This window comes from Aplidium turbinatum, chromosome 4 (assembly GCF_918807975.1).
Source record: "Aplidium turbinatum chromosome 4, kaAplTurb1.1, whole genome shotgun sequence".
Classification (NCBI taxonomy): domain Eukaryota; kingdom Metazoa; phylum Chordata; class Ascidiacea; order Aplousobranchia; family Polyclinidae; genus Aplidium; species Aplidium turbinatum.
Window position 1 is genome coordinate 28,472,868 of NC_137475.1, and position 21,468 is coordinate 28,494,335.

A 21,468-nucleotide genomic window follows, 5' to 3' on the forward strand; every position below is an offset into this window, starting at 1 on the left:
ACGATGTTGGATTACAGAAGGATTATCGTTGGATTTTCAAAAAATTGCCGAATAGGGAACTAACAGATAAAGACTGTAGCCCAATAGGGAACTAGCCGAATCGGATCAGCCAAATCGGACTAGCCGAATCGGGCTGTAGCCAAAAAGGGTAATAGCCGAATCGGACTAGCCGAATCGGATCAGCCGAATCGGACTAGCCGAATAGTAGCAGACCCGAATAAGACCTACCCTAACACTCCTCTTTATGCTTTACTTTTAACCAGGTATAGTAGTACACAACTTTATGTTGATCTCATGTTTTCATTTGTATCCAAACTAGAGAATTATGACAATTTTGCCTAAAAAGAAAACTGGAAAAGAAAAAACAACCCCAGAACAAGCTGCACACGAATCAAGTACACACCATCATCCCCCAACTCATCATTCTGTAAGTTTTTGCTTTCAGTTTTATGTTTGTAACTCTGCATAATAAACCAAATTACTTCTTCTTCTCTCGTGTTGTCGCTATATGTCAGGGCATCCGTTACTGTGGTATCCGTTACTGTGGCATCCGTTACAGAGCATCCGTCAACCAAATTACTGTGGTGTTGATTTTCCTTACGTGTAAGTGTCACAATCAGTGTGCAAGGCCTTGCGACGGGCTGCTTTGTATCTTGACCGAACGTTAGGGTGATTCATAAATTGATTTTTTTTCAAATTCAATGGGGCACCCTCTTGTATCGTGTCAATACCTGAAAATATAATCCTGTCAAATTTTTAGGGCAATCAAAAGCATTTTTAAGGTTGCTACCGACTTTGAAAGCTGCACATAATACACAAATGGGTCATTCCATGTCAACTCAACAGGGTGTGCAAGCTCGACCCTCTTAGATTTTCTTGAAATTTACACTAAAGTTTCATATTGATGTATAATGAACACAAAAAAAAATTTCAGCTCATTATCTCAAGACCTTTAGAAATTATAGCCCTTCAAAGTCACCAAGGTCCCTCAAAATGCGTTTGCATGTAAATTTTCCTCCATGTTTGGGTCTTCATAACTTTTAATCTAAAGCATTTACAAAGCTGAAATTTGGTATTCTGATTAAGAAGCAGCCCTAGTTTTCTTATCTACAACCAAAATTGCTAATTTCCAATTAGTTTTAGATATAGAACCTTTCAAAAATTGAAATTTTTTACATTTGAAAATTTTTTATCAATTTTTGATGTCCGCTATCTCCCAAACCAATAGTCACAGAACTACCATTTTGCATATCCTTAATCTATACTAGTTGATAAGTAACCCCCATGAGACTGACACCAAACAAATGTGAAATTATTGAAGTTTGGAGGGTGCAAAGATGAAGTTCGAACCATCTTTACACCCTCCAAACTTCAATAATTTCACATTTGTTTGGTGTCAGTCTCATGGGGGTTAATTATCAACTAGTATAGATTAATGATACGCGAAATGGTAGTTTTGTGACTATTGGTTTGGGAGATAGCGGACATCAAAAATTGATAATTTTTTTTCAAATGTAAAAAATTTCAATTTTTGAAAGGTTCTATATCTAAAACTAATTTGAAATTAGCAATTTTGGTGGTAGATATGAAAACTAGGACTGCTTCTTAATCAGAATACCAAATTTCAGCTTTGTAAATGCTTTAGATTAAAAGTTATGAAGACCCAAACATGGAGGAAAATGTACATGCGAACGCATTTTGAGGGACCTTGGTGACTTTGAAGGGCTATAATTTCTACACGTCTTGAGATAATGAGCTGAAATTTTTTTTGTGTTCATTATACATCAATATGAAACTTTAGTGTGAATTTCAAGAAAATCTAACAGGGTCGAGCTTGCACACCCTGTTGAGTTGACAGGGAGTGACCCATGTGTGTGTATTATGTGCAGCTTTCAAAGTCGGTAGCAACCTTAAAAATGCTTTCGATTGCTCTAAAAATTTGACAGGATTATTTCTTCAGGTATTGACACGATACAAGAGGGTGCCCCATTGAATTTAAAAAAATTTCAATTTATGAATCACCCTACCGAACGTGCTGTTTTGATTGTGGAATTCTGGTGCGATATGTTATTATGGGACTGTGGGACTGTGAATTGTGAAAGCGTTATGTTTACAAAACCCTTTAGTCCAGTGGTTCCCAAAGTGGGCGCCAGCGCCCCCCTGGGGGCGTTTGCAACCATGAAGGGGGCGCTGGCTATAAAGTGGGCGATTGGGGGGCGCTGAGGGTAAATCGGGCAGTTACAAGAAGAGGATTGCAAAGCATTTTTTTGTCATGTTTTGCTTCAAAGAAATACAAAAGAAGACGGTGACTATAAGAGCTCTGTGGCAGATATTTTGGCAATTATGTTGGCAACGTCGCTCGCAATGCCTTACAAGTTAGTTGAGGTCGTAACGTAACGCATGGCAATTTGATGCACTGGGATTATGCAAATCCGATCTTACAATCCGAGAGTATTTTGATTGAGCGTTCTTCTTGATCTATCTTTGAAGATTGATATCAAAGCAATGAATGAAATTATAGCGCACGCTCTGAACACACGCTTATTCAAACGATTGTGCCATGAGAATGATGAGGCTTTTGAGCGGTTACTGGGCTACTCCACACCGAAGTACGATGGCTTTCCAAGAGAAATTGTCTTGCACGATTGTATTCGCTGTTTGAAACTATAGTGGAATTTCTACAGAGTTGTGACCCTGGCCTGGCGAATGACGTCCTGGTTGTGAGAAATAATATCGCCTACTTGTCAGACATATTTTCTAAATTTAATGAATTGAAATTATCCCTTCAGGGTAACGAACTAAGCTTGTGTTGTATAAGCGAAATTTAGCTAGACGATAATTTTTCCAATTTTCAAGCTTGCATCAACTTGATACCAGTGACAGAGGCATATCTGATGTTGATGTAGACATGTACAGCAATCATCTTCAAGAAGTACACAAAGGCATGGAAGTTCGATTCCAGGATGTATTCCCGTTAGAAATCCCTGACTGGACAATCGACCCATTCTGTGATATTTCCGAACATGGAATTCTTGAGGAGGAACTGATAACATTGCAAAGCGATTTTGCACTCAAACCGAAGTTCAATATCTCGTATCAATCGTTATGGCTACAGTACCAAATCAAAGAGAAATACCCTCACGTGTGGAATCGGGTCAAAGTTTTTATCATTGCCTTTCCCAGCTCATACTTGGTGGAGTGTGCTTTCAGTGCCGTGAAAACGCTTCTGGATAACAAAAGAAACCGTCCTGGCATAGTTAGATGGGGAGACTTAAGATTATTCCTATTCAAACTGGAACCCGATATCAAGAGGCCGATGACATTGCACCAACCTCATCCATATCATTAAAGTTGAACTTTAAGTTGTGATGAATGGAAAATAACTTTGGTTTTACTTTTTTTGTCGAAGGGGGCGTTTGACACTCTGTACGTTGTCCAGGGGGGCGCTATTAAAAAAAAGTTTGGGAAACACTGCTTTAGTCGATCTTATAATCGGAAATATTACTGAGAGAGATTCTGAAGTTACTTGTTATTCTTGTGGCAAGAATGGTCACTTTGCTCGAGATTGTTCTGTAGATAATCAGCGACGATCTCACGATCATGGATACCATGAGCGCAAAGAACCAAGTAGAGGAGGCAGGCGATGACCATTTGGAGTTTGCTATAGATGTGGTAGACACGGACACTTCGCCAGGGAGTGCGTTGTTGACGGCGGACATTTGGAAAAGGGGTCTACGTCTTTTAGGCGCAGACAGTTAGGCGCCGGTCTAATAGGCGCGCACACTATGGCGTCTGGATATTTAGGTGCGGAGCGCTGTGGCGCCCGTTCATTTAGGTGCTATTCCTAGTAAAATCTGCAGATTGTATCAGCTTGGCATGTAGGGCAATGCTTTTCACACGAAATGTTATATTGAACAGAAATATGTTGTTTTGTTAATGCGCGTGTAGAGATGAGGTGCGAGACAATGCTCTACTACTCTTGATATTAGCACATCTCCAGTTATCCACAGGACATTTGCTATGCATCCTGAACACTGGTTGCAGCCAGATGGAACCTTACTTAATCTGTTATCTTTCGCAATTTTTTCTACTCGGGATGGATTGGTCATGTGGCGAGTAGCCCTACGTATGAGACAACGCTCTACTACATGAATACATTTCTATAGGGCATATGAACCCTGGCTACAAGTTACAAGCATAATGGTGCGACTTTGCTCGTTATTGAACCTAGTCCAGGTTTTGACGGAAAACTAAGTCACTCTTCACTCAAGCCTACCACCCGCTTGTTGAGTATAGGCTACGGTACATTTTTTACTGATGTTTAGTGTGGTTATTAGTTGACTAGAAGTGAACTCAGTCATGTTCGGAAACTTGAGTAATTAATTTATTGATAAAGCTTTCGCCGACGCAAACCTCGACTAACATGAAATAAATGCCGAACACGCGCATTAAAACACAATATATTTTTCTGTTCAATAGCCTATAACATTTTGTGTGAAAAGCATTGCTGATTTAAGCAGCTTCACTCACGGAAGCCATAACATATTTTTCTGTGCAATACAACATTTTGTGTGAAAAGCATTGCCCTACATGCCAAACTGATACAATCTGCAGAATTTACTAGGAATAGTACCTAAATAACGGGGCGCCACAGTGCTCCGCACCTAAATATCCAGACGCCACAGTGTACTGTACGCGCCTATTTGATCGGCGCCTAACTGTCTGCGCCTAAAAGACTTGCTCCCCGGAAAACAGACGTTGCTGTGACAACCATTGCTACCGATGTGGGAAGATTGGACACATAGCCAGGAGCTGCCCTTTTGATAAAAAGGCTTGCTACAACTGTCACAGAGAAGGTCAACTGGCCAAGGACTATCCGGAGAGGAAGTGTTTTTGATGTAAGAAGATATCCGATGTAAGAGAAGAAGATGGGTCATCTTGCTCGCCGGTGCACTGAAGACATTGCGGACGTTGGAAACTTTCGCAGTAAACGTGATAATTATTGTTTTGAGAAACGCTGTCGTTGGTAGATCATGCAACGATGGACTAATGAGTCGTTGGAGATAACTTATGAGAGCTGTTTTATTGAGTAATTAATTGTTTGTAGTGTGTTTTGTATTGATTGTGTTGTTATATTGTTTGCAACAATATTCTAAGGGGGAGCGTATGTCACAATCAATGTGCAAGGCTTTGCGATGGGCTGCTTTGTATATTGATCGAACGTGCTGTTTTGATTGTGGAATTCTAGTGCGATATGTTATTATCGGTTACTGACCTGTAGTGACCTCTGATTGTGAAATCTTTATTATGTGACGTATTTCAAGAACATTATACTGCTACGTGCAAATCTAGAAGCTTCTTTAACTTGCTTGTTTACGTGTAATGCAACTTGACAAAACAAAGAGTTCTGTAACATTACGTAACCTTCTCGAAGTTACTAGACCAAACAACCTGCTATAAATAGTAGTGTAATTGCATTATGATTATTATGAGAGTTGTATTATGAGTTGCAGATTGTTGTTGTTGTGGTAGTGGATAATAGATGCAGAGATTATTGTTGATTGAGAGTTGAAGTAATTGAATACAAGTATGTGAGAGTTGGTGCTGATATAAATTGTGTTCGAAATTAGAGTTATTTGAGAAGCCGTTCATTAAAGTTCTTCAAGAATTTTCATTATCATTTCACTAGTAGAACTATTCGACGTTTAATTGACTGTCTTTCGGTAATATCCCATTAAACTATGTCATTGGACCTTTCTAAGTCTCTTTCCTGGTAAGAGATAGAAAGAAATCGTGACAGTAAGTTATATCCCAATGTATGGGTTATTGCAGTAAAAACCTTTTGTCTGATAATTCTTGCCATTGCATTTTAGTAGAAGTTGTTTTGATCAGCATAATTATGTTCAATTGTTCAATCCACACCTTTGCGTAATTCTCTACTTTTATCATATGTGTACACTCACCGCATAGGCCTAGTTAACACACTATTGAACCATTTCAGATTCCTGAAGGTAGAGGGCGGTTGGAGACACCTGCTGCAAGAAGTGTTGCTCACACAAGTACAACTTTAGATGACAGACATAGATCTTCAAGAACAAGATTATCCACTGATTTTTCAAACTCTGCAGAAGCATCATCGTCCAGTTCTTCCCACTGTTCCAATTATGATAGTACAGAAGCCAAAGGATCGTGCTTGTCTGGTGAAAATTCATCCACTCATAGCAGAGTGAAACCCCCTTCACCTGACGTTTCAGAACTTACCACAAAATCTGGGAATAAACCACAGTTAGCATGTGATTCAGTTAGCTCTGTTCCAGAAGTGCAACCTCTTGTTGCTAAACGTCGACATGGACGGTTATCGCCGCATTCGCAACCATATGCACGAAATAAAGCAACAAGAAGCTCAGCTGGCACAACTGATTGTGCTTCTTGCAGCACAGCTTCATCATCGTCATATCACCAAAATGCTTTGCGTGGTCGTCATCATGGAAGTTGGGATGAGAGAAAGCCAGCTTCTCCCCCGCTTTCTTTTACTGCTGGGAATTCGAGAACCTCTCGCCGACGACAACGACCACGGACAGATAGTAAAGAGGAGAAGGGCGGTGGAAATAATTCTGATGACGAACATGATGCGTCTCGCCTACAGCAGTTAAATAAAGGAATTGATTTTGATGAGGTATGACATGTTTTATAATGCATTTGAAGTAGCCTAGTCTGAGGACGGCGACTTGGAGATTATCTGGATTTGTCACAGCTTTCTAACTTTTACAGCTTTTTAACTGACGTTGCTAATAGTCCGACTGAACTTTTCTATAAACCATGTTTTCTCACTATTTTACTGAACAAGAGTCAGTAGAAGTCGGAGAAGTGTCAACTGTGGTTGCAGTAGTTCAAAGTTAATTTTTTTGTGAATGTTCTGTTTCTTAGCCTACTTAATGTTTAATCTATGATTTTTTTTTATAATATTTCACCCAATGTTGCACTGACCCAACATTTACCAACTGAAAGGCACTATGTCTAGTTGTCTACTGAAGAGTGCTAAGTTAGTAAAAAACTGCATCATCTGTAAAATAGTTCAAAAACATTAGTGATTAAAGTAATAATTGTTGTTCTAAATCTAATAGATATTGTTTTTATGTTTTAGTGATGTTTATTTTATATCAGCTGAATAAGTAGATTTTATCTATTTTTTTATTTTTTATGTTTATGTAATGTGGTGATATGTTTATCTGTTGGCATTAAGATATGAAAAAATTAAAAAAGCATGTAATTGTAAAAACTAAAAACATTATCATATTGTTACCAATGTTTAATGTGCTAGGGTTTTTAGTGTTGCGAATTTGTGTGTTTTGATTCTGTAGCTCATTGCATAGAATACTTAAAGGTGAACTGTGTTTTGTAAAATCAGCATTTTTTTGTCAATGTCATGAGGCATGAAAATACTTCCTGCCGAAATTTTTCTTCCACTGACAACTTAACTTAAGTCAATTACAAAATACAAACACATCATTGCTTTTATCAGCAATTACATAAACAGAAAATTATAAACGCACAATTGTTAGCAAGAATGTTTGACACAACCTTTTTTTGACATGACATTTTTTTGATTTTGTAGTGCGGACCAGAGTGGCTAGAGCTATGGGACAATGGGATAACCTTAAGACTTAGCCCTACAAAACTTAAGTGCCAAAAAGCTTGACTTTACAGTTGTACCATGTTCTTTGACGCTTTTTTAATTATATCAAGGCGTGTAAATCTTGGTTTTGTTTTCAATTAAGTTTCCCAGTAAAGAGTCGTTTTTGACCAAATGAAACGTATTTTGAGTTGCCCACAATTGGTAGCGACTGGAAGTGAGATACCATGTGATGAAAGTTGCAGACAATTCTGTTCTACTTGCAAATTCAACGTTTGCCAAGAACACTCGCAATTCATTTGCAATAAATACATATATAATATATATATATATAGGCTACTCAATAATATATAAACTCACAATATTTCTTGTGAACTAATATGTAGGCCTAATATGCATTTTTTAGCCAAATGTCTCAATAGTGTGGCCATTGCTCAAGAATACACCAATTCCGTATCCGTTTGCTTTGTGCAAAGTCTACTGTATGAATTATTTCTTAAATTTCGAGTATTTTTGGTTTTTTTAGAGTGTTTATGAGTTATGATTTTTGTAGTCTGTTACGTCCTTTTCTATTGAGCTTTAATTTCATCATCGGAACTGATTTTTTTTGTTCAAAACAAGTACTTTAAAATTTGGGGTCCAATGGACCCCAACGGTAAAACTTGCATATTTTTTTTTTCGGTAGACAGGGTTAAACACCAAAAATGTACTTACAGTTGGAAATAAAATTTGCAAGAGCGTTGAAAGAAATTCGAGGTTTTTCAATAAAAGAAATGGTGGAGGATGGTGCTTGCTTGTTCCGCGCTGTTGGTAAGTGATGGACTTTTCTCATGAAATTTTTAGCTTTAACGCCCAGTTTATTTCATGGAAACACTGGTTGAAGATGCTTCTGTACATAGGCGCCGACTCCGGAGGGGCGGTGCCCCCTCGTGAATTTAGCTCGGGGTGGCTGCCCCCCCGCAAATTATTTAAAAAAAAATCCTAAATCAAATGTTTCTAAGTTCAGACTTGCGTTAGTTTGACCTTCATTGCGGATCGATCTCTTTTAAAAGATCTACTTGTTGCAACAAGAGCGCTGCTCCTAAGATAACAAAAAAAACAGAAGTACGGTAGCTGATAAACGCCAGCATGGTGCCGTTGAAGCAAACAATGATTGAAAAACGTTTTTCTTGATTTCTTCCGCTTTTTTTGTCTTGGAGTGTCAATAACGATTAACGAGGTGCAGTTTGCTGTTTGCTCAGTTTAGTATCTACTCGTATTAAGAGCTAAAGTTCAAAGTGACCAGCATATAATTCGAAGTAGCCTACAGGCCTCGAAATTCGTTTTTGTTGACGGCGGACAAACGTGTCCGGTCTGAGCAGTTATCTCAGCGGACAAATTAAGTCTCACGGCGGACACACCAGTTTTAGCCGTCGATCGTCATGCTTAATCACTTTATCTTGATAATAATTTTTCGTCATTTCAGAACTCTAACTACGGTTTTAGAAGGCTTTTTAAAAAATCAGTAAAGTCACTCTGAAAGGCTTTCATCAGACCAACGACTTGCGCTTGAAGAGTCAAAGCGCCGTGTAGCTGGTCAATACGTCACATAACTGATTAACTTCCACCGAACGAGGTCGTGTTGCTTATTGCGTCACAATGCTCTGGGCAGGAGTCGGAAAATTTCCACACCAACGCTACTATTTTCTGCTGTGCAAAGTTTTACAGGCTTTTTTCTTTAAGTTTATTTTTGCGTGTCATGTGAGCGAAAGTGAATTTTCCTTGGGTCTTTTCTTTCTTACTGTAATACCAAAACTTAACAAGTTTTGTTGCATCTTGCTGTAATAGCCTACTCGTATAGTCTAATTTAGTAACCAACCTTGCCGTATCATTATTACTCGGAGATCAAAGCCAGACATTATGACGTAAAACGTGAACTAAATTGCGCGTGATTAGTGTAGAAGTACCTGTACTCCTATCGATTCTTAGCGAAGAATTCACCTTTGTTACGCTGATTCAATGTCATCAATCGTTGAAGCAACGTAAGAATCCAAAGTTTTCCTCCTTGAATGGAAGCTAAGGGATACAGGATGCACATTTTCTAGATGCGCGCTAGAATGCGCTGGAAAATATATTATCGCAACAATTGTTCGTGCTATGCAATGACGATTTGTATCGCTAGTTCCTGTGCTATTTCTCGGCGGACAAATATGACCGATCTAGATGTTACTTCCCGCGGACATCACATGCTGGAACGGCGGACATGTCCGCCGTGAATTTCGAGGCCTGAGCCTACATTATAAAGCTTGGCGATATACAATGGCAGATAGACCCAAACAAACATCAATGCTGACAAACAAACATCAGCATTTTGAATGTAAGCAATCAGTCGGCTAGAAAGTTTGCCTCCCCGGCAATTTTCAAAACCCGGCGCCTATGCTTCTGTATGCTATAATGCAACGCAATGGCCGTTTCGGAGAAAACCGATTCGGAGAATTTGTAGGAATTTTGTAGGTGGGTGGCTTTTGTGTTTACCTTTCCATGCCCATTACCCATACAAAAGGTTAGCTGCTTCCCGGCGGCCAAATTCTCGCGCCCGGCAACCAAAACAAAAAATCCGTTAAATGATACCGTGTTTTTGCGTTCACTCAGAGAAGAGCAATGCAAACCACTGCTTTCTTTTTGGCTGAGAGTTTACTTCATTAACCTCTTTTGTTAATCATGAAACGCCGTTTGATAACTGTTTTTTTTTCTTTAGTTGAGAATTTTTCGCTGACACTTAGTTAACCTCTATTTTAAGCTAATACCTTTGATTTGAATAAACATTAAACCGATGCCTCTGTGAAATTTTAGAATTCTCCGAAAAAGGCTTTCTCCGAACTTGGATTTCTCCAAACAGTAGCAGACTGTGCGCCTCTATACCGCTGCACTGACGCTTATTGCTCTGTAAAGCGCTGAGAACGGCGCATGTATGCGATGGATGCAGCGCTATATAAAAGCACATTATTATCATACCTATCAAAAATTATCATACTTCGTTTGGAGATATTGTTCAAAAGGTGATTTTAAGTTGAAGGAGGCGACACGCCGACACACTGTATTTCCCAACTTGAAGATCACACTGTAGCATTAAAACCGAATACGTTTAGCGGAGCAAGTTTATGGAGATCAGAGCATGCATGATGAGGTCCGGAGAAGCTGTATGGATTATATGGTAAGACGTAGCATCCGCGTATTGTGCAATGGCACAATAATTTGTATATTGTGGTCATTGTCATGTCGGCGTTATTCTATTCCTACCGTGCATACAAATTTGCAATAAAAGTCTTATTCATAGTTATGACAAACGAACCAGTCATGTATTTATTGCGCTATTGAAATTGTGACTCTAAACGTTTTCAAAAAAGTAGAGCTATTTGAGGTACCATATTATATATAATACATTTTTTGTAGTCTGCGTGTGTTACAACTATTACAACGGTTACAACCTATTGTATGAAATGCAGCCAATTAAGAGAGGACGGCAGTGGCATATCTTTACGTTTCTGCTAATGAAAAATTGAATGGACAATGTATCTGGAAAAGTGGAAAATAGAACCAAAATGTGGGAAAATTGAAAACATGAAAGTGTGAAAATGTAACTGACCTAATACAAATGTTCGTTAATGCTGCGTGTACTTGAAGCAACACGAAGCATAAAGAGGACCCGGTTTGGTTTCTTTAATCATAAACAAGCCATGGCTACCTGGAGGTTCGGCCTGATTTCTCACATTTTGCAGATTTTGACTGCGGCTGCTGTAGATGCCAATTTTTCTTAGAATTTTATACTTTTGTTAACTCGAAATGATATAAAAGAGCCCTTCTTGTTGTCTTGAGGAAGCAGTACAAAAATGAGAAAAACTTTGTTAAAAAATGTTCAATCAGGCTGTTGGCAATCGGCTAACAGCGCATTAAAATTTTCTGAATCCAATTGTCTTATTTTTGAAAGCCTGGTAGTGTTAATACCTAATTTGTCACTTTGGAAGTGATGTTAAAACCCAATTTGTCACTTGGAAAAGACATTAAAAAGACCTTAAAATATTATTTTTGGCAAATTTCATTCAGAAAGGTACCAAAACTTGGCAAAACGCGGTAAAGTCTTCAGAATGTAATAAATCAGGCCGTATCTCTAGGTCTAGGTAGTCATGAACAAACTAAGGTGCAAAGTGTTCAATCTTAGTAGCAAAAATAGAAATGCAAATACTCAACTCTTGATTCAGAAATCATTTCGAAACTTGGACTAGTTTCGTCTTCAAATGCTAAAAATTATCTCAATCCGGAGTTTAGTTTCTACATTTTGGGCTGCTTTGTGTTGAAAGGGAGAAAATTGCTCGTGAAATTGCAATCTTTTGGTGTATTAGTTGAGAATTAAGATCTAGTAAGGCAAAAATCATTCAGATGTACGATGTTTTGCTTGTCATTTCAATCCATTCTTTTTCAGACAAAAAATTCCGACTTCTTCTCCAGCTACGTAACAGAAGATTTTGTCGCTTATATCGGACGCAAACGGCTGCCTCACACATACGGCAACCATCTTGAAATGCAAGCAATGGCGGAAATGTACAATCGGTCTTTCGAGGTGTACCAATACAGCACAGGCAAGCTGCGTGAATAGATTATTAAATATTCTGTTGAAAACAAATAGCAAATATTCACTATGGCAACAATGGTTGTCTTGTTCTTTCCCGGCCAGCCATTGCTTCAACACAATGTAAAAACAACAGGTTTTGCTGGCTGGATTCATGTCTTATAATTTAAGCATCAATTGCACCTTAAAGCTTTGAATTTCTATGTGTTGGCATGGGATTCTCTTCCAAGAGTAAGCTTACTCTGGAGTTAGACTAAGTTCATCATTATCATCCGTTTTGCTTCAAAAAAGCCTGGTCTTCATCCCGAAACATCAGGAACAGGCAAAGCAGACGATATGATGAATACACAGTTACGCACGTTTAGAAGGGTGACTACCCAGATAATAAATTAGTCGTTTTTTACATTGATTCAATGTCTGTGAATATTGTAAATATAAAAAGAACAAATTTGTTGATTGAAAAGTCGGGAAGAGGTACTTTTCCATGGGAAAGGAGGTCTGGGGGTGCAAGAAAGTCAAACGGTTGAAAAGTCCTTTTCTCCTTTGAAATTAAAGTAAAGAACGTGTATTTATCAGTTTCATATCTTACTATGCTTGCTCGCAAACCGAAGTGAAGAGATGGAACCGAATAGCCCAGCCAATAAATCAGTCCTTTTTAACATTGATTTAAAGGTTGTAAAGGCTAATTTGCCGGCTGGGAACTGTTAAATGTTAACGATGTTAAACGCGCAGTCTAAACCACAGAATGTTTATGTGACAGTATTTTTCTTCCAGAACCCATCAATACGTTTCAGACGTCTAACATCACTGATAATGTCCCAATCCGAGTCAGTTATCACAGGAATTCTCACTACAACGCTGTCATCGATCCTCATAAAGCTTCTGTGGGCGTTGGTTTGGGATTGCCTTCGTTCAGACCAGGGGTGAGAGGGAAACTTGTTAATTTTAGTATGTAGGTTTTGACTTCAGCATAAGTTAACGTATCATCTTATGTGTAAAAAAGGCCAGTTTGCGTACGATTTTTTTATCTTGTGATTTGTAAAATATTTAATCGCCTCAGATAGACTTAAAGATTTAAGTTCAAGTTAACTACGTTTTCTTTGAAGTTTGTCACTGGAACAAAGCGATGACAAACTCGATGCACGTACGTGTCACACACGCGCACTATGCTGACTGACAGTGACATTTATTCAGTTGGAAAAGTTGTCATTTCTGCGTTGTTTCAACGTTTGATGACTTTGAAACGATACATAAATGACAGCGTTAACTGGAAATAGTCCTGGCAACCTTCAGTTTCATAGGTTCGCTGTCTGTTGCAGGCTGCGCTGTTGTTACGTCTATCAACCATCCTACATCGGCACATAATTGCAGCTGGTGATATTTGTGTCGTATATCGGCACAAGGTTTCTAGCAAATCAGCTGGTGCAGGCTGAAGGATAAAATCGCTTTGTCGACAAAAACAAAAAATGCTATTGCGTATAAGTAAATTATGGCAGAGGGGAAATTGAAATACGTTTCAACACCATTGTATTCCTGGCACCATTTCCAATTTTTTCCACGCCATTACGAATATTTGTGGTATGGTTATGCAATCTCAATGAAGTAAGTTTTGGCGATAGTTAAAAGAAATGCTTTTTTGTAAATGTATCTCAAAAACCTAACATGATTAAAAAAAATGCTAGCTCAGATGTTGCTTCAGCACTTAAATTTCCATTGTTCCAAGCCTTCTGGATGATTTTTATTGATTTTTTTATTATAATTACGTTTGTATTAAAAACAGAGAGAGACTGTTCACCAGGCATTTTATAATAAAAGTAATTTGCGTTCTTCTGGTGACTATTTACTAGGTTACCTCCTGATGTTAAAGATGATAACTAGCTTTTGTATTTCCGACGTTTCGTCAGTCAGCACGACTGACGACGACTGACGAAACGTCGGAAATACAAAAGCTAGTTATCATCTTTAACATCAGGAGGTAACCTAGTAAATAGTCACCAGAAGAACGCAAATTACTTTTATTATTACGTTTGTATGTTAAATAATCTTGACCGAGTCAGGTGAATGGCAAGCCATTTAAGTTTCCATTGAAATTCGTATTCTGTGGCAGTGTCTTGAAGTGATTCCTAATATTTTCATATTTGACACAAATTGAAGTTATGGTTGTCTGTGCTATTTGTTGCGATCATGAGTTACGTGAGATTTCTGTCAAGTAGAAAAAGACGTGAGAACTCTTTTGGCGTGATTGATCCGTTGTGTTCAGCAATAATCATTTGCTGTTTCTTCCGTAGATTAGTTGAAAACATATGCCTTTAGTGTTGGAAGTTAAAAAGGTTAATCATGTACTTCTATACAGTATGGTCGTTGGTCGTATTTGCATATTATATACTATGCCAACAAACTCTTTGAAACCTACTTTAGAAATCGTTTTTGCTATTTAGGGCACGATTAGTATTTACTCATCATATCATTAATAATATCGTTCAATGGATAACGGATATAGAACTAAATTAAAAAAATATATATAAACTGCAGAAGGAAAAATTTAAAGTTGTGAATGGGCTCCCAATCGTTGGATATTGTTTGGGAGCTCAAACTTTTTAGCTTGCCTTAACTATTTTATTCTGCCTTAACTACCGGTTCGCTTCACTTAGGCAATTCCAAGACGCTGCCCAGTGTCCACTCGAGTTTGCCTCTTGCCATCGCTTCTTTTGAATTATATACTAAATTTATTCGAATCTTTAAGGTAATTTTAATGTTTTGATTCGATGTAGGTGGTTAGACATGGTTTGTCTGTGGTATTTATAAATAATTTCCTATTTTTGATCACGACTCTGTTTGTCTGTTGTCTGGAACATTAACTGCCGGTATGTTGTTTCCCTCAGCTCACTGTACGAGCTAAAGCAGAACTTATGTGATGTCTTATGCCCAGTGGCAGGATTCACCTCAGCTAGCAAATGAGTCCCTTTGCACATTGATTTAACGTCTGCAAACAAAGAATTGATTTGCTCTCTGCGATGCAACTTGTTGCTTGTTATTATTGTCTTGATGCGTCCCATCACACTGCTCTGACTGCACAAATACATGGAGCTATATGAGGGTATCTTTCCATTTTTTATATGAACCTTGATAGCCTTTTTGCTAAGAAAACAACATTGCTGTAGTTTCCGGGTTTTTGTATTTTAATTGACGTTATATTTATTACAAAGTATATTGCATATGAACTGTAGTGTAGAGAGGAAGACAGCGAGGATTCGTCGAGTTTTTCTTTTTTTTTTAAAAGGTGCAATGTGCAATTGTGCATGATGTCAAAACCAGACAATTGTTACATGGAACCTTAACTTATTTTTTAAGTTTGACATTATGTTGATTACGATAGATGTTTAATTAACATTATCTAGCTTGCTTTTTATTTGAGGTGTGTCGGTGATGGTTACAGTTGTCGTTGTTTAGCTGGCGGATCGGATGCTCTTAGAAGATGCACAACGAGCATCTGAGGAGGCTCTACTAGAAGAACAGATGCTGCAGGACAAATTGCAAGCGGCAGATTGGGAGAACACGGAGGAGGAGATGCTGCGTGAAGTCGCTCAGGAGTCGGTGGTTGAATATCTCCGTCACCAGGAAGAGCTGGTCCACTCCAATAAAGATGTATGTTGCTGGGTCATCATCTTATTCATTTCATTTTTGTTAAAATGTCAACTTAAAACCAACAAGCATGATTTTAGCAATATCAATTAAAGATCACGAAGTCATATGCGGAACTTCTGATTCAAGTATCAACAAAACAAGCAGCTTGCGTGCCATGACCAAGCGAACGTTGTTACTTTCAATCCTATCACCAATAGCTTTTTAGAGTGAACTATTGCCAATTGCTATGCTTCGTTCACCCGCCACACCGTTTTTCAAGAAAGGTAGATTTTGTTTTCTGTGACTAGTCGACAATTGGCCATCGATAATTTTTAAAACAACCAACTTATTTACAGTGGTGTGACTAAACGTTTATACTGTACCATGTAAGAAACACATGTCTTATAGTGTTGCTGTTTTTGATGCGCTTAAATAAAGCCAGGACCAGGTTATACTGTATATTTTCAAAAACGAAGTTTGCTCTGTGTTCTTGTTAGTTATGCTGTTACTTATTTCTTTATTGAGTTTTATCAAATTTTTTGACAGATCGCAAGCCGACACATTCTTCAAGAACAGAGTGAAACATTGAAAGGGCTTGATAGTGACTTATATACGTGATCATTGATCAATGGTACTTTGAAAAGTTTTTTTTTACTCCAAAAAGGTTATTTTGCCCATAAAATTAGATTCTCGAGCAACCCCCCAATGTTTTTCGGTATGAGTATAGTGACGCAAATTTTATTTCCTCAACTTGTCATGTTCTACGTTCAGGGTTCAAGCGATAAGAACGCATCTTCCAAACAACCTACCTGTTCCCAAACTGCACCTCGGTCAACAGGGTCACCTAAATTGGCAGCCTCTGCAAAGGAATCTCCTTCAAACCCGGTAAATTACACCATCATTTGTCAAAATCAACAACGCAATAAGTCACCGACTGTGCTTTTACACCGTTTTTCATGTTCATTGATTTTCTTCCTCCATTGCCGCGCTTTTTTTTATTTCATAAGTTTTCAATGATTTGTTTTTGTGTCGTCACGAAGGTGTGCTTGCAGAGTTAACGTAAACTTTGACATTTTTAATCATTGTCGGGGTCATGACTGAGCTGTATGAACGTTTGAAGGAGGCTCGAAAGGACATCGGTTTGACACCCACCGAGAGCACGTGACTCGATCTTGACAAGCCACTGAATGGCATGCTTGTAGAATAGTGTCAATATAGACTTCCTTCCCTTCCCGGTTATTTTGTAAATTCAAAACTTTTACCGCCAGACAAAAAGCTGAACACAAAAGTTCTTCAACCACTCAACAATTTAACCTTCTTACCACATTGTTAGTTATTTTTTTATAGCGTTTGCATGTTATACCATAGACATCTTTACAACAGATTTTTATGCAATTTTCTTTGCGTGATTGTTCGTTTGTCAACATCAGGTTGGAACGACCAGCCACGACAACCCGGTCGCAAGCACGTCACAAGCCGCTTATACTCCTGCTGGTCTTGGAAACCCAAGTAAGTTTCTTGCAGTTTCCTTCTGCTTTCATGAATCGGTTTTCATTAAAATTGGCAATGCTTTTATTTTTATATAAATTTACAGTGCTTAGATATTATACCCAACGGGTGTGGAAAGTTTTATATTAAAGGTATCTTCCAATATCTTTTTAAAATTCTAGATTAATGGCTCTGAACGAATTTTTGCGTTTCCCTTCATGAAACCCATGCCCTATTGTTCACAGCTCACTGTCAATTAGAAAGAATATGGCAAACGAATGTTTTATTTAACTTTGGTGAGAAATCTGGAGACCAAAATAAACCTGTTTAGGAAGATGTTTCTATAGGATCGTGTAATTGCCGTCCGCTCGTTCACATATCCTGAAAGCTGTGCATCCAGAATTCTCTTGAAATCTGGGCATTGTGAGCAATGACATGCTTTGGTTTATCCACAAAATCAGTAATTTAATTTCACAGTCTTAGAATAATTTACAAAGCAATTTTTTGGTGAAAGCTATTCTTGCTTTGAAACAAAAAAACTAGTACCGTTGTAAAACATTTTTAAGTTTATTGTTTTGACAAGTTTCTCAGCAGTCAGTACCCGGTTGTATCAAGAATTGACAGGGATAGACACGTGATTCACCCATTAGGCTGGGCCCATCTGTTCTAGTGAGCACTCAGCCTTGAACCAACTGCCAGGTAGATCGCTCTTTCTGCTAAAGCCACTGACACGGTCTATTAGAACGGAGTAAACCAATTCGTGTTTGCAAGTCAATAACTGCATTGCTACCACATATTTTAAACAGACTGTTGAAATGTTTTACTAGTGATTTGATTCTCTTTCTTTTGGCTAAGTTTGTTTTCAAATTCACGCCCAACTTTCAAACAAATTTCCTTCTAAAAGGTATTATTTTTTTCCGTTTGTGAGCCAAGTGGTTTCCGTTAGAGAATCACTGTTCTAGGTATAATTCAAAAAAATTAGAAGGTGCCTACTCAAAGTTTTTTTAATGGGTCGAAAACACAGTTCTGGGTTGTTCGTGTATTTTCAATGACAACTTGGACAACCCGATTTCCTTTTTCACAGGCTTAGGAGACTGGGTTGATGAGGATGACGAGAATACGATCCTGGCTCAGGTCATGGCGCAATCCCAACGCGAATATTATGATTCTCTGACCAGATCGAACAATCAAGATGATCACGCCTCGTCTTCTGCAACATGCAGCAAGTACGCTTCATATAAATAAGTTCTTGCTTGAGGAAATCCTTCAATGTTACGTTGCCAGACGACAAATCGACAATGTCAAAGTTCCAACGTTGAACAAACATTTTTAGCCGTCCAATCAACAGAAAATGTTTGTTGCTCGCTTTTCGATGTTTTTTTTATGTATTCTTTGATTCGTTTGTTAATCTGTCGTGGTTTGTGTTCTTTGATGTGTCAATGCAACCTGTGCTTCGATTGTCAAATCACAAGTTGCTTTTAATTCCAATTACTTCAAGCTGCGACCTATTCTTGTGCTCCCGCTGCTGAGCAGTCAGAATGATCTCTATCGCGTTCTTCATTTCCAAATCCCTTTGCATGTGAAACGAGCCCCGGCATCAAAACGGTGTCTCACGCTTCATGGCAACTAATTGAGTTTGCTCGATCACGGCCATCCAATACAACTTGTTATTTGCGGTTCCGGTCCAGTGCGTTAAAAATGAAAATAATAAATCTACCAGACGAGACGGTTCTTTAGGTGTAGACCGATATCGTACCCGACAGTTCATCGAACAACAATGAATTCTAAGCGACAATGTGTCGAAAACAACTTTTGTCCCGCAATTTAGGAAATAAAATTGTATCGAAACGAATGTTATGGATGAAAGGAATTGACAACAAAGTTTCGATTAAAGTCCTCAAATCGATGAATTGTCGTGGCACCGGCCAATACATGCAAAAGAACTAATGATTTATATTTTGAAGCTGAATAATATTTTTATTTAACGGCCTTGCATTGGTAAGAAAATCAAATTCCGAAAAGAGCGACCTCAAGTCCTCAACGTCTATATTGCAATATTGCATGCATCGCCATCTGGTACTTACTTATTGTAGAATGTAGGCTAGAGGGACAAAATGACGATTATAGCTTTATTGTCAAAGCAAATTGAGCGCCGTTAACGCAGAAGTGCGAGTTGTACGCAAAAAAGAGAGATAAGTTCTTTTACGCGTGGTAGACGTAGTTGAATTGTTCCTTTGAATTACTTGGATGTGTCCTTACACAGCATGAATATTGAATAGCTGCTTTCTTTCCCACCATATATTGTCTTTATTGACAGTCTGGCACCTTGTGAAAGGTTGACTTTCATGTCTGGTAAATTTTCTAATCGTCAATCGATCCGCTGTTTTCATGCTTGTCGATCTGTAAGCCAAGATCGCTTTATACGAAACACAACGCTATTCATCTTACTACAAGTTGTCATTGTTGATACAGTAATAGGAAATAAATTCAAAGGAGATGAACTGGCTTCTCGTATCTCTGACGGATCAGTCATCTTGCATTTGGTTAATCAACTACTTTTGTTTTATTGTCAACTACGTTTTATGAAGTGAAAAATGGTGGCTGCGTTGTGGAGTTGCGTCGTTTATTGATGTTTCCGCTAGTCCATGAATAAATACAACTTAGAAACATTTTAGTTACATCTTTAGAATGTGATTACTTCACAAAAGAAGAAACCAAGCAATTGAAAAGTTGTATTTGCAAGAATTGACAAACGTCGCTTCTGGAGTCCTTGCCGTCTTCGCCATGGACACTAGGGTGTTTCATTTTTTTCCACACTTTCGAAATTAAAAACGTTCGGGTTTGCGCCTGATGGGATTTTGGACATTGATTTGAAAAATGTAATTTTTATTCCATTATGACGTCATTTAGATGTGGCACCGCGTGGTCGAAATTCGTGTGAGGGTAAAAATAGGGGATTTCCCGTAACTCGGTAACGGAACATGGTAGAGAGACGAAATTGGTGTCAAAATGCGCAGAAGGGCCGCTTTCCTATACCTTCTTAAGAGACTTCATTGCCGTATCTTCCCCACAAAGCGAATTATATCGAAAAAACGATATTTTGCATGCACAAGGTGTTGCTACAAGTTCAATTTTTTCCGTTAGTAGAGCTGTTGCTGCAAATTTATCTTGCATTACTGCTACAAAGCTAAGAAAAGGAAAAATAATGAAAGTTGGGAGTGAGACCCATTTGGCTAACTTGGAAAGTTCCGACGAAGACGAAACAAGGGCAGCTTTCCTATACCTTCTTAAGAGACTTCATTGCCGTATCTTCGCTGTAAAACAAATTATATCGAAAAAAACGTTTTTTACAAGTTATGATGCACGGTACTTGTTTTGCTCCTAAATAAGTACTTTTTCGTAATACTTCTTTAATGGTCTCGAGGAAACTGTTCTGTTGCAAACTTAGCAATTGTATACGTAATGCAAAGCTGAGAATTTGCAGAGATAAATTGATACTGGTACGAAATCAATACTGTTAAACTTGCTAATGATGTCTACAGTTAATCTCCATTGGACACCCTGGAAAAATAAACGTTGCAGAACCAGACAAACTTCTCCCTTTACAGACGATACGTTGACGACACATTCTTGGTGACAGTCAACATTGGAGAAGCTCTAGTCCAGTGGTTCTCAACCTTTTTGTCTTGGTGGACCCCTTTTGGTGTCTTCGAAGCGGTCGCGGACCCCTAAAAATTTCAATTTGAAATTTTGGTATATCGCGTTTCCATATGGAATCATATGTTACATAAGTTTCAAAGCAACACACTTAAAAGAATTTGCTGAATTCGCAACGCACTTGGCGATTGATGAGATTGACGAAATTATGTTATGACTTATGAGCTATATGTTGGCACACAGGATCAAACATCGGTAAGCTATATGCTCATTTGATGTTTTTCTATAACTTTTATCAAAAGTTAATAGAATACTTGCGACTGTTACAAAGAATTTCTCCTTTTTTTCATTTGAAATCAATATTAATTCGTTATAATCACAGTCATTGCAAAACTGTGAGTGGTGATAGACTGCTGACTAACGTTTGTATTTCTAAATTAATCATTGATCATTAATCTGT

The 21,468-nt window shown here is 38.2% G+C and overlaps 1 protein-coding gene across 1 annotated transcript; it reads left to right on the top strand.

The window, feature by feature from the left end:
- Positions 1-274: 274 nt before the first annotated feature.
- LOC145768161 (OTU domain-containing protein 5-A-like) lies at positions 275-20,013 on the top strand. The gene is made up of 10 exons (XM_082579634.1): positions 275-427; positions 6,002-6,676; positions 8,350-8,443; positions 10,762-10,826; positions 12,093-12,249; positions 13,014-13,162; positions 15,690-15,884; positions 16,635-16,748; positions 17,294-17,372; positions 18,436-20,013. Exons 1-10 carry the CDS (start codon positions 326-328, stop codon positions 18,594-18,596), a joined length of 1,791 nt encoding a protein of 596 aa, XP_082435760.1. The 5' UTR covers positions 275-325; the 3' UTR covers positions 18,597-20,013.
- The last annotated feature ends 1,455 nt before the right edge of the window (positions 20,014-21,468 follow it).